Consider the following 14494-nt stretch of genomic DNA (forward strand, 5'->3'; position numbering starts at 1 on the left):
GGAAAGGGAATTTGGTTATTTTTTTGTGTACATTTTCTTTGGCCAAGGGTTCTGGGATGCAACTCCAATATGCCGCCCCCTACCACTGTTTATCGTCTGGGTTTTGGCTCACTTGTCATCTTGAACTCCTTGAAAGGACATGCTCTGTTTATGGAAATATTTGTAGCCAAAATGCTGGACCATGATGTCTTTTATTTGTGTGTGTTTTGGGAGAGGAACTGAAGCTCAATCAATTAAAGATGTTTTGTAGGAAACTTGCATTTAGCATGGAGCCTTGAAGAAAAGTATTCCCTAATACTCCGAGTAGGAGCTGAGGTCAGAGAATGAGATCATGTAGAGCCTTTAACTTTCCTACTGAAGAGAACTAAAAGACACAGCAGCAGACTGTACAGAGAGCTATTATGGGACCCAAGTTGTATTTTCTAAAGATCGCTCTGACTGATACATTGAGAAGAGAATGCAGGGGCAGGGCCAAAGTGGTGAGAGCAGTTAGCAGTCTTTTTCCGTAACCCAGAGGAGGCATAAATGGCGGCGGTGGCGGTGGAGATCAGTGAGGAGTGGTCAATTCTTAATACTTTGAGTGTTAAGTAGGATTCCAGAAGGATTGTATACAGTGACAGGGAGAGACACAGACAGAGACAGAGAGAATGAATGGACTCAGGACAACTCTAAAGGTTTTGGTTGACCAATTGGAAAAATATAGCTGTCCTGAGACTGGAAGGATTGCCGGGGCTACAGGTTGGCAGAAAACAACCGGGAGTGCTGTTTGCATATGTTATATTTTGATGGGAAGTGAGCAGTTGGATCTATGAGCTTGAAATTCAGGGAAGAGGTTCGAGGTGAAGACAAAAATGTGGCAGCCATTAGCATACAGATGGTGTTAAAAGCCACCAGATTGTGGGGGGTGCCTGGGTGGCTCAGCTGGTTAAGTGTCTGACCTTGGCTCAGATCATGATCTTACAGTTCCTGATTTCGAGCCCGGAGTCGGGCTCTGTGCTGACAGCTCAGAGCCTGGAGCCTGCTTCGGATTCTGTGTCTCCCTCTCTCTCTGCCCCTCCCCTGCTCCTGCTCTGTCTCCCTCTCTCTCAAAAAAATGAATCAACATTAAAAAAAATTTTTTTTTTAAAGCCACCAGATTGAGCGATTGGATGAGATCACCAATGAACTAAGTTTCTCTGTTTCTAGAGTACAGAATGTAATTGTCGGTAAATTCCCGTTACGTCAATTACAGGAGACACTTATTTAATCCTAGAGGTTTCAGAAGTGTGATATCCCAGTAATTTGGGAACCAGTCAAAAGACTGCCAAACAAATGTAGGACCACATCAGACTTCACCCGCACATACAATCCACTAACGAGTCCTGAGGGTTCTACCGCCATAGCAGATCATAAATCCTTTCCTCCACCTCCTCTCCCATTCACTAACTCCAGGCCACCATCAACTCCTACCTGGGTTATAACCATAGCTTTGTAGCTTGGTCTTGCTGCTTTGACTCTGACCATGCTGCAGACACATCCTCCATCAGAATGAGCTTTTTAAAACATAGACCAGATCAATAACTTTCTTCCTTGAACGCTCCAATGGCTTTCCAATCCACTTGGGACAGAAGCTGACCTCCCCATCAGGGACTATAACACTGTATGTAATCCGGCCATCGCTGACCTCCCTGATCTCACCTGTAAACTCCATCTCTGTTCAAAACATTGCAGGTGCACTAGCCTTCTTCCTGTTCTCTGAGCATGCTGAGATTTCTTCCAGAAATGTGAGGCATTTGCCCCTCTGGTCCCTTTGTCTGAAAGTCTCAATTCAAATGTTGCTTCTTCAGAAAGGCCTTCCTGAAGTTCCTCTTACCTAACTGAGTCCCTCTACCCGAATCTGCATTTGCCCTGAATGATGGCAATGGAAACTTCTAGAAAGATTTCCGAAATCACCACTGGAATTCTTATTATCATACTTTGTTACCAAGAAGTCTTCTCTTTACTCATCCCTACCTGTTACCCCTAGGTGCCCAGCCTTCTTCCCTGCCCAACATACGATATGTCAGACTCAACACATCTAACCACTTACCCATTTCAAAGGCTATTTGGAAAGGATATTTGTGAATCAAATGATATTCAGGAAGGATCAAAAGCTGGAAATGGAAGAGTACACAGCTTAGAAATGATGTATGAATGTTTTCTGAGGAAAAACGTTTGAGAGATTTAGTCTTTTCAAAGACCCAGAGCCAGGCTCCAGAGAAGAGTTGAGCTAATGTGGTATAACACTCCAAGTTTTTCTTTTCAGTTCTTAGAGGATCTCAATGGATATGGAACTCTCAGCAAAAGGAGCAAGGGACAAGAGAACAAAGCATCTTTCAATGAAAGTGGATAAAATGAGCCAATGCTTCTTGGAAGAATTCTTTGCTGTTGGAAGTGGACAGAGTTGTAGTTAATCCTGATGGATTGGTCACAAATATTTATCTCCCTTTCTCACCAAAAGCCCACCAAAACGGCAATAAAGGAATAGGTGGTAACCCGCGATGTTCATGACAGCTGGAAAAAAGACAACGGTGGGCAAGAATCTTCAAAATCTTTTGCAAGATGGAAAGCAGACCAAGGGAAGCTAAACTGTAAATGTCTGGAGGCAGGGGGCCACTTAGAGATTAGCCAATGTGGCCCACAGAACTCCTGAGGCACTCAGCGAAAGCAGGCTCCAGATGCCATCAGAGGCGGGAACATGGTGTGAGACTGAAAACAAGGGCTGTTTCAAAGCCTGAACAAAGCCAGGGCAGCGAATCCCAAGTATCTTTTTCTATACAGTTCTCTTTCAGAGCAATTCAACTTAAGAAGCTTCAGTCTGGGGGAGCTGAAGCATAATCGAGGGCAGAGGAGAGCATTACACACTGAACTTGGGCCTCTCGGCCCCCTTCCTTCCCCTTTCCCATTTCTAGAATACCTGTAGCCATGCTTTGGTGACCCTTTCCCCCATTCCACCCTCCCTCCTATTCCAGCGGAAGATAGGATTCCTTTCCTGATTCTCCGAATGGTCTCAGAAAGATCTCCAGATTCCAGCTTCTGGGGTTCACCTAACGAAAATGAGGGGTAGGAGATGGATTTGTGCAGTGAAACCCACCAATCAACAAGATCCTCCCCCCCAAAAGCTTCAAGCATTAAGGACAGAAGCCAAAACAGCAACAGTAAAAAAAAAAAAAAAAAAAAAAAAAAAAAAAAAAGGAATCAGAAAAACAAAGGTTGCAGAGGCAAAGAGGGAAGATAAGAGGATACAGTATACCCATGAAAAAAGAAGAGAAAACTAAAAAAGGGAACATTCAGACAAACTGTGCTCCTGGAATAAAAAATCTGAGAGATTTATTATTAGATTACACAGTAGAATAGGCGGAATATCGTGTCAAGAAAATCATGATGACAAAGAGGAAATCCGGGAAAGGAGAGATCCAAATCCAGGACATCCAAAATCTTTTTTTTTTTTTTTAATTTTTTAATGTTTATCTTTATTTTTGAGATGGAGAGAGACAGAGCATGAGCAAGGCAAAGGCAGAGAGAGAGAGGGAGACACAGAATCGGAAGCAGGCTCCAGGCTCTGAGCTGTCAGCACAGAGCCCGATGCGGGGCTCGAACTCGTCAACTGCAAGATCATGACCTGAGCCGAAGTCGGACACTCAACTGACTGAGCCACCCAGGTGCCCCTAGGACATCCAAAATCTTAATGACAGGAGTTCTCACAAGAGAAAAATGAAAATGAAAGAGGAAATTACTAAAAATTGATGGAAAGTTTCCCAGAACCAAAGGACAGGGTCTCCAGACCAGAAGGGCCCATATTAAGCACAGCGAATCCGTATACAGCCACACACACATACACACAAGGCCCCGAAGAGAAGATCCTAAGAGCATCCAGAAAGACCAATAGTGGGAATTAATATTATGTTAACTCCTCAAGCACCCTAACAGGAAGTTAGCAGTGGTATCTAAAAATGAGAAACACAGAAATAGTAGTATGTGCGTGTTATTTAAATGTCGCCGGAATATTACCCAGCCGTCAAAAAGAATGTAATCTCGTCATTCGCAATGGCGTGGATGGAGCTAGAGAGTATTATGCTAAGTCAAATAAGTCAATCAGAGAAAGACAAATACCAGATGCTTTTACTCCTATATGGAATTTAAGAAACAAAACAGATGAACATACGGTAAGAGGGGGAGAAGAGACAGAAACAAACCACAAGAGACTCTTAACGATAGACAACAAACTGAGGGGTGATGGAGGGAGGTGGGCGGGGGATGGGCTAGGTGGGTGATGGGTATCGAGGAGGTCACTGGTTGCGATGAGCACTGGGTGTGGTACGTAAGTGACGAGTAGCAGAATTCTACTTTTGAAACCCATATCCCACAGTATGTCACCTAACAAAAATTTTAAATAAACAAACAGACAAACGTCTATAGAAATGACTAGAACAACTGAAAGAGGCTGCTTCCTGTGCATGGATGGGTCTGGGAGGTGGGGAAGGGTGTGGCTGGAAGCTGCTGCTGTTGGAATAGGCTTTTTAGAATTATTTGAGTTTTGTTTTTGTTTTACCATGAGAATGTACCAGTGTGATGTAAGTACAAAATGTACAAAGCACGAAAGGCAGGCGAGAGACCCTGAAACAATGCTTTTCAAGGTGGTACGTTCATCCAATGCTGGTGAGGAATCAGTCCCCGGTCTTCCTCCCTGCTCTGCGATTCTGTACACAGCTTCCCGCCCCTACCCAGGCCACCGATGGGGTGAGGTTTGTCATGCCCTCCTTTGCTATGTAACACACACTAAATGTCCCATTCGTTATTGTTAGCCAAGGTTGTGACAGAGGTGGGGGGGGGGGGAGAGAGAGAGAGAGAAAGAGAGAGAGAAAGAATATGGATATATAAGAGAGCTCGGGTTCTAAAAATAGTCCAAATAGGAGGCAGAGGAGCCAAGAGGAAGCAGTTCAGAGATGGAGGAAGGCTTGACTCTTCGGGTACTGGGAACGAGTCAGTCATTGCCTGCATTTACCTCTGAATACCGTCTCCCCTGTCACCCATAAATGGCGCCCTCCCTGTCATCCTTTGCCAGATCCTATCCATCCTTTCAAAACATTTTGGAAAGACCTGTGAATCATATAGAAAATACGTCTCCTTACTTCGGGGTCATGCTGTGCCCCTGATCAAAAATATCAGCCTCCTGACTGTCCACCAGGACCCCCTACTTTGCTCCTCGCCGAATGACTTTTGGCTCTTGCTAAGACTCTGATCCGTGGTCAAAGGACGAAGATTGGCCACTCTGGAGGCAAGCCTCTCAAAAAGGCCGTGAAGGCAATTCCAAAGAAGAACTTTCTATGGCAACATTGTTGGAACCCGTGCACGGTCTTCCAGGGTGACTGCCCTAAAGGGCAACACTAATTCTGGCTTTTAAGTGTTTCTCCGCTTGTTAAAAAGTCAGCCTCCTTACTTTAAAGTCCCAGCTCACAGTGCTAGAGTGTTTTCCTAAAGCCTCCATAAATTCCTCTTTTCCTTTGATACTTGGGCAAGCCACCATTTCCTTCCCTACACAAACTCAGGGACATGTTTGTGGAGGAAGAGGGAGGGAAGGCAATTTTCCCTCGTTCCTCCTTAGATAATCATGACCCCCCCTCCCTCCCAAGCATGCTCCTCGATGCCTAGCTAGGTGGGAGTTCTTAGAAATGTGTCATTTGACGGGTGCTTTTGGTCCCCCCCCTCCCTAAAAGGATGAATGGCTTGAAAACTACAGAAGCCATCTATCTCCTTGCCACAACGAATAAAGCTCCATCTGTGGAGGTAAAAGGCAGAGCAGCAGCTGTGTTTTGCTGAAAAGGAACATGGCTTCCCCTCTGCTGCAAAGGCCATCTTGCAACACAGGTGAATGGGCTGGGCTGCATGACTAGAGCTGCAAGGGAGGGAGGGCAGTGGAGACACATTTTTGATTCACTTGGTTGTGTTTGGCTTCAGTTCATTACCCGGCAAACCCAGGGGTGCCCACCTGAGCACCTTCTGCAATTTTTTAATTCAATTTAATTTATTTACTCGAGGCAGGGGAGGGGCAGAGAGAGAGGGAGGGGGAGAGAATCCCAAGCAGGCTCCGAGCTGTCAGTGTGGAGCCCTACGTGGGGCTCGATCTCACGAACCGTGAGATCACGTCAGACGCTTAACCAGCTGAGCCACCCAGGTGCCCCTTGAACACCTTCTGAGATACTTAGTGACTGGACACTTGAGAAAAAAGTAGAGCTCTGGGCCACTGCATCCATGGGTCATTAAAAACTCAGAGTTGGCATGGTGGCATGGCCCCAGGTTGTCAGTGAGTAGTTCTGGGAATCTCTAGACGGCCAGGTCTCTAAATTAATTTCCAGTTGTTCCAAGTGGCGATTCATAAGGCCACCATTAGGAATGGAGGCTACCTCTTTACTTTGCACTTGAATTTCCGGTTATTCCAAGTGGCGATTCATAAGGCCGCCATTAGGAATGGAGGCTACCTCTTTACTTTGCACTTGAATTTCCGGTTATTCCAAGTGGCGATTCATAAGGCCGCCATTAGGGAAGGAGGCCACCTCTTTACTTCCCAGTCCCACACGGAGCACAGAACGGAATGACCTCAGAATACTCCCCACTTCCGAACAGTTTGAGAACCAGAATTTCTTGCTTATGAACAACTGAGGGAGCATCAAAAACCCAAGTGAGGGCTCAGAGAGGTCGGGTGCATTTACAAGGCTCACATCCCAAAGGTTTAGGCTATCTTAGGGAGTCGTCGTCCTAATTCCATCGGAGACTCAACTCGGTCTGCACCGCACTCTCTCAGTGAGAGAGCCTCTTGGTGCCTCAGTGCCTGCACTTAACAAGATGAGGAATCGTGCCTATCATCAACGGTCACGTGCCTTTTGACAGGCTCAGGGGTTTATGGAATATTCTAGGGCCCTTGGCACTGTGTCAATACAGAGCGTCAGTCCCGTCATTCACGTATCACCCATCGCTACTACTGCACAGAACACGTAAGCCCGATGCTCTATGCATTGGTGAGATGAACCCGTTTGGTAACTAAGGTGACTTCATGCCACGGACTGGTGGGGCCTCAGGTGACCGGATGTGAACACGATTTTGAAGTCCCGATCCCAGCTTGAGCTGGGCTAATTCAGGAAAAGCCCTAACTGAATCAGAAGAAAGAAAGAAAAAAAAAAAAATGGAAGAGCAGCAGAGGGAACTCTCGATACTAAAACAACGGGGTTAGGAAAAATACGCGAGTAACCATCACTGGGTTGAGAGACAATCAGTCAAATCTGCAGCCATGTTGTTTTCCGGCGCCTGAACTGAGCGCACACAGCCGCAGGTACAACCGCCCTTGGACGGAGCGTGCATTGAACCAAAACAACACGCTCCAGGCCTGCCTCCCACAGGACGTGGCAGACGTCAGAGGGGCTCTGGCGTGGCATGCCACAGGAGGGCTGTGCAGAAAGAGAGTCTGGTCAAGGCTCTGGAAAGCCCTGTGCAGTCTGTGGGGAACAATAAGAATGCAGAATAGAAATGTAAGCTGCAGGCTGATGGGTCCGTTAGGAATTAGGGCCGTCTTTGAAAGGAATCTGCGGAGATGATGCAAAACCCCAAGCATGCGACCCAGATCGTGGCGGGGCATATGGGAGGGAGAGGGGACTGGGAATGAGACATTTTCTAATCTGACTGGTCTGAAGTTTCCCCCGAGTGAAGAGAAGGGTCACCGCACAATCAGAGGCAGAGCTGGACTGAACACAGTCCGCTTAGCAACCCGGAGGGATGACCTCCACAAAGCCGAGCTGGGCTCGGAGGCAGATGTGCACCGTGCCCGGGACATCTTCGAAGGAAGTGGGGGAACGGTCTTTCTGCCTTTAATGTCAAATCATAAAGGCAGAGACAAAACAGGCTGCAGAGGATGATGATTTGGTGGCCTCAGTGTTAGAGAAGGAACGTCTAGGTCCTCCAGAGGCCAGGCTCCCACATCACCGGACTTTCCAGGACAACTCATCCCCGGGGCCATAAGAGATAATCTAATAAATATCCGCAGCTTCCTGACGGGAAGACAGCTTCATGTGCGAAACGCCTTCAGATCCAACTGTTTGAAAACAAGGCTTCCTCTGTGTAGAGGGACACAAGTTTCCTCCAGTTCACTTCGAAGTCAGAGTGTGTGGTCTGTGGTCCCTGACTTCAACTTCTCGCCTCGTCCCCAATCAATACTTAGTACCAGGTGCTGCGCTGGGTACTTCGTGTATGTTATCTCAAGTCACCCTCAGAACTGCCAGGAAGTAGGTATTATCTCATTGTATTTTTGGTTTTATTTTATTTTTTTAGTCTAGAGAGAGAGCAAGCACACAAGCAGGGGAGAAGGGGGGAGGGAGAGAGAGAGAGAATCCCAAGCAGGCTCCACACTGAGTGGAGGGGCTCGATCCCATGGCCCTGGGATCATGGCCTGAGCCCATATCAAGAGCCAGATGCTTAACCAACTTAGTCGCCCAGGCGCCCCGGTATTATCTCATTTTAGAGGTGAGGAATCTGAGGTTCAGGCAGGTCAAAAATCTTGCACAAGATCACATTAGCTAGCAAATGCATTCAAAGACTACAAGAGACCAGGCAGGGTGAAACTGTTAAGATCTGACGAACCCGCTGGTTGTTCATAGGTGGCAAATCAAACAGGCTGAAAGCAGGTCTCTGTATCTGAATGGACCGAACGTCAAGTCGCAAATCTTCGTTACAAGGTAAGAGACAAAAAGAGAAACATGGTGTTGTGAGAATCTTCTGGAAGAGTCAGTCACAGCCAGCCAAGTGAATCTAAGATGGCTTCATGGGTGGGGTGCTACCCGAAGTGAGTCTTAGAGAAAGAGCAGGATTTCAGCAGGTAAAGAAAACTGGAAGCTATTTTCTACTGAAGAAAGAGCAAGAGAAAAGGCAAACAAACAAACAAACAAACAAACTAACTAACTAACTAACAGTGGGAAGCAGGAGGTAGACATGTGAAATGCTAACTAGCCCATGTGGTCTTGGGAATGTGATGACGGAAGAAACCAGACTCCTAGGCCTATTTCATCTCAGGTCCTTTCCATCAGGATGACCTGCCTTCTCCCTCACACTGATGCTAGCAAATAAAAGCACCCTGGGGCTGATATTCCAGAAAATAACCCCAGGTCAATGTAACACACAGGTACATCCAACTGGATTGGCCCTCTTGAGTCCCCTTCTGATGCTTCAGACCCTAGTTCTTCCACATGGGATTTAGTTTTATCTGTTCCTTTTGTCTCAGATGAGGACTCCCCACTCCAGCCCCTGCCTGAAAACAATGCTCCAACTGATAACCCTAAGCCTCCCAATGCAGAAGGGGGAGAAGGAGTGAAAAGCCAGCGATTTCGGTCTTTCCTTAAAAAGGAAAGAGGGGTTACGGAGAGTTCGTGAGTAGAAAAGCAGTGCTATGACATTTTGGCTCTTAGAGGGTATTAAGCTGCTGCATGTGAAGACAGATTTAAACATTTAGAGACTGGTGGAAGAAAGACCAACGTGGAGGCGCTGTAATAGCCAGGAAGAAACGTGGGTCAGAACAAGAGTGAAGACGGTAGGAATGGAGAGGAAAGAGTGGCTGCAAGGAGTAGGCAGGATGTAGAACTGTCAAGCTCTTCTTCTAGATTATGGGACTTTGGGCGAAACACCTCATCTCCCTAAACCTCAGCATCCTCATGTAAGGTAGGAAGAGAATAGTTCTGACTCATGAAGCTGTGCTCACAAAGCAAATGAAGTAATGTCTTCAGAGCAAGGACAACGATGGCTAGAACACAGTCCAAAATGTCAGAATTACCGAGATGAGCAAGTCGGAGGAGGGGCTGGGATAATGCCAGAGTCTGCGTAGCTGGGAGGGCGGGTGCCAGGAAGTCAAAAGTAGACGTTGAGCAGGAGAGTGAGGTGTTTCAGAAAGCAGTTCATGGTGCTTTCCTTTTGCAACATCATAATCGCCACGGTTTATATCTGGGGCTCTAGTAGGGCAGAGCCCTATGCTAGTAACACTAGGCTCTCTTACCACATGTCTTTAGCCAGTAGGAACTACTGCTTTGAAAAATCTGCCCCAAATTTGAGATCTAATACCCTCATAACCAATGAAGTAGGACGTTTTCATTTTGTCCCAGGAACCTGTGTGTATGTGTATGTGTGTCTTAAATATTATTTTATTTTTGTAAATGCTTTTTATTTATTTTGAGAGAGAGAGAGACAGACAGAGTACTAGCAGGAGAGGGACAGAGAGAGACACACACACACACACACACACACACACAGAATCTGAAGAAGGCTCCAGGCTCCGAGCTGTCAGCACAGAGCTCAGAGCCCGACGCGGGGCTCGAACCCGTGAACTGCGAGGTCGTGACCTGAGCCAAAGTCCGCGCTCAGCCGACCGGGCCACCCAGGCGCCCCTACGTGTGTCTGTCTTAATGTTAAGAAGACAGACTAGCAATTCAGAACAGGCTGTCCAACGTTCAAAACCATGACCAACTTTGCCTTTCGTAACACTTAAATGGAAATGCGTCGTCAGTAACATAACCGGAACGGTCAAGGGGCAATCAAGGATAACGAAAGGTAAATGTACAACCAGGAGGAGCCCCCCGCCCCACAAAAGTGTGCAGGACAAACCCCACGGAGGGAGGAGCTCTCGCTTACCTGGACAGTATGGATCCCAGGAGGTCATCAGTCAGAGGTAACCTGAAGGATTTGCACAGCCTTCTGATGTCTTTGGTGGGTAATACTTTTTTCCTGCATTAAAACAGAGTAGGCAGGTGTTTATAGATTTTGTCTCTCTTGAGTAAATAGTTACATGCTATAGGAAAGAAAACACAGATGCCTCCCAAGAATCTGCACACGGAAATGAGTATCAGCGGTGGTAGGGGGATTCACAGTAAGGAAAAACAGTCCTATGGCATTTCACCAACTTTTTCCAGTTCATAAGCCATCAGATTCTGTCCTTACAAAGGCCTGCCCATCACGATTCAGACTCTTGGTTGGTGACAGCACAGCGTATTAGGGCTGCGGCCACGAGTGCTGCTCTAAGTAATTGGTCTGCCTTCTTGACCACTGGTCAAAGGATGGCTCTGATATTTGAAAACATCTCTTAATTTGACAGGCATCTAGAGCCTCCAACACAAGTATTCAATGACTTGAGGGTGTTTTTCTAGTCTTTTCTTGGACCCAAACCTTGCAATTTGGAAGCCCCAGCTGGGGCCTTAACATTCACCTCAGTTTTGTCAGAGGGTTTCTCCAGAGCAGCCCAAGAGTCATTTTCCTCAGCCTGCTGGGGGGCGGGGGGGGGGGGGCACAGAAGTGCTCGTCCAGTGTTCTCACTCGGCCAATATTCTTCTAGGCACCAAGCAAAATGAGAACCAATAGGAAGGAAAGCGGGTGGCTTTATTCACAGCGAGGTTATAAGATGATGAGAGAGCGTTTATGTCTAGAACGGAAGCTTGTCAGATCTGGAAGAGCCTCAGAGCTGTCGGATCAAGCAGGCTCATCGTGCCCAGGAGGTATTCCTTTAGTGAAGGAGGGTCACACTTCTCACCCCGGGGGAGGGGTCCCACCAGGGTGGAAGGCAGGGCCAGGGTCATGCAAAGCTCAGGCCACGCATCCTCCAGAAGGCTCGGCAAAGTGTGAAGGTTCAAGGAAAAATATCATCTTTACAAAAACTCAACGAGGCTGTATTATTCTGGATTAGGAAAAAATACTCATGTTCATCACTAAGATGAACCATTGGACCTTTAAAGATATTTAGGGTACACAGCAGGCCACTTGGATATACACTTCAGGTCTGGGGATGGCAGAAGGGGTCGTGGGAACAAAGAAACGGCAGTGGTGGGTCCTAACAAAATTAGAGGCTAGGGTTAAAACTAAGATTTTCTAACTCCACGTGAGTATTTCCCCCCATGATATCAGGCCTGTGGGTAAGATGGGGCTCTACTTTATAAAAATGACTCAATAAAGCTCAATATAAACATGGCAAATGTATTAGAAATAGACTATGCTGAACTTCATTATTTTCAAGAAGAAATCATTTCAAAGCAACTCTGTAGAACGTTTCCTTGTAAATCCCCTGTTCTCTGTATTATAAAGGTCATTTGTAAGTCCCAGTCATCACTAAAATAATGTAAGAAAAAGACCTCTCTGAATGAAACCTTCTAACACTTGGCTTTACTACGTTTCGGGTGAAAGCTTCCAGAAACCAATTAAAAGGAAATGCAAAGAGGCATCCTATTTTTTTGAAGATACACGGGCCTTCCGTATTCCATCAGCAAACAGAGGTCACCATCACTATGAAATATGTGTATCAGATGTTCACCAAAAATGATTTACAGGACCTCTGCTATATAGTGGGAGTATAATGGGACATCTCAAAGTTCTTTTTGCCCTTTGGGATAAAACGTGAATCCGCTCACTACTCGGGTCTACAGAAATTTATTAAAATCGAGAAAATAAAGACTTACTTTTCTCGATCTTCATAGACACAAGTAGCAATGAGTCTTTCAAAATTCTCAAAAGTATTTTTCTTGAGTTGTTCGTGGGCCTGTGCCATTAGGATGTTCATATCAGGACACGTGTCCTCGGGCACCCCGTAGTGACGTGCAAGGGTTATAAATTCATGTTCTAGGAGTTTCCCAACGGTTAGAGTCATTATGATGTCTCTGTAAAGAAAATGAGAAAACGCTCATGAAGTTGCATCTAAGAACAATATTTTGCTTTCTCTCAAAAATATCCAAACTCCACCATATAAAATTTTTATCAACTGCACAGAGGACAGGTGACTATTTTTCTTTAATTTAATTTCCATTTCAATTCTGAGCAGCAGGAAGGCACCAGTGCCGGGATGGACGCACTATAGCTTCTAAATGAAATGGCATTTTCCCCAAACTCAAACTCCTACCAGAGAAATGCCTGCAATCAGAAGAGTAAATCTCTCAAAATCCTTGGTTAAACAATAAAGAATAAAAAATAAAAAACAAACAAAAAACACCTGCCACTAAATACAGGATTTCGTTCAATGCCTATTAATCTTACTTTACACAAAATAGTAACAGACTTGGGGTTCTGGTTTCCCAGGCATAAAATTTATAAATCAGTACATTAGAAAGGTCTTTTCGAGTTGGAGAAAGCAATTATAAGCATCTCCGAAGAAAAACTCAGACCAACACGCCCTGCCAGTGAGAAAAAAGCGAGAGGAAAAGAGTAAAAAATGAAGAACGATGCAAAGGTACAGCTGTCTTTGGCTTCTGAAGACAATGGCATTGAGATTTTGCGGCAGAGCTAAAACAACAACAACAACAACAACAACAACAAATGACAGCAACAACATATTAACGATGAGGACTCAGAGCCTAACAAACTGGCAGGATTGTCTCCAGTATATTCTCTATATCACAGCTAATAAACCATGCAGCACGTGTAAGAAAGAAGTACATCAAAATAGTTAAAATGCCAACCGTTACAGTGGTTACATGAATAAGCTTCCATTATCTAGAAAATCTACTTACTGCGAATAATTCAGTTCCCAAGAATCCCAAATAAGCAAGGGAATACAAGATTGTATTTGCTCTGCGGCTCACAGACTGGTCTTTCAGAATAACGGCTTTTAGTTCTCTTACGCATTTCTTGGCATTCTCAAGATCATCGAAGATCTCTGGGCCTCTCCTAGTCTCTCAACACCACAGACTGGGAGGGCCGCTTGAATGAACTGAGCAATAATATAACCCTTGCCATCCACTGAGTACTAGCTATGGGCCAGGTCCTGCGTTGCCAGAAACTTCTGGCATGGATCATTTCATCTGGCTCAGAAGATAGGGGCTATTACTATCCCCATTTTACAGAGGAGAACACTGAGGCACCGAATACGTCCCATGTCACGCAAGCCAGAATGAGAACACTTGCAGTCTGGCTCCAAAGCCCACGCCCTTGCATGTTGTTCTATCCCTCTTCTGTTGGGACACAGAAGACAGAATGACTGGATGGAGTTGGGGCTCAGCCAGGGAAAGTTTCCTAAAGGCTGTGGGTATTAAGCTGACCATTTACAGACCTCTACTCCCTTTACCGTCCATGACCTCTGCTTCGAGGGCTATCACTTGATCAGCATAAATAAGTCAGAGAAAGTAATTTCAGAAACCCGGAGTCACCAACCGTCTCTGACAAAGGGCTAAGTGACCATGGAGAAATCTCTCCAAGGGAAGCCCACAGCTCATTTAGAACACCGGTCACGGAATATTCAGTCATGACACGGGCAGAAAATGGAATGCTATGCAACCATAAAAAGCAGGTCGTTGGGGTGCCTGGGTGGCTCAGTCGGTTAAGCGTCCGACTCTCGATTTCCCTCAGGTCATCATCTCATGGTTCATGAGTTCGAGCCCTGCCATCGGGCTGCACGCTGATAGCGCGGAGCCTGCTTCGGATTCTTTCTCCCGCTCTCTCTGCCTCTCCCCCACTTGCTCTCTCTCAAAAA

At 46.0% G+C, this 14494-nt stretch overlaps 1 protein-coding gene across 1 annotated transcript in view; it reads right to left on the reverse strand.

Moving 5' to 3' along the window:
• The window catches only part of EFHC2 (EF-hand domain containing 2), a 204501-nt gene that overhangs the window by 22633 nt on the left and 167374 nt on the right, over positions 1 to 14494 (reverse strand). Inside the window, exons 12-13 of the mRNA XM_058714481.1 lie at positions 12492 to 12689; positions 10681 to 10773 (exon numbers count right to left, since the gene is read on the reverse strand). Coding sequence (XP_058570464.1) covers positions 10681 to 10773; positions 12492 to 12689 — 291 coding nt within the window. The remainder of the gene's footprint in view (positions 1 to 10680; positions 10774 to 12491; positions 12690 to 14494) is intronic.

Source organism: Neofelis nebulosa, chromosome X (assembly GCF_028018385.1).
Source record: "Neofelis nebulosa isolate mNeoNeb1 chromosome X, mNeoNeb1.pri, whole genome shotgun sequence".
In the NCBI taxonomy this organism is placed as follows: Eukaryota; Metazoa; Chordata; class Mammalia; order Carnivora; family Felidae; genus Neofelis; species Neofelis nebulosa.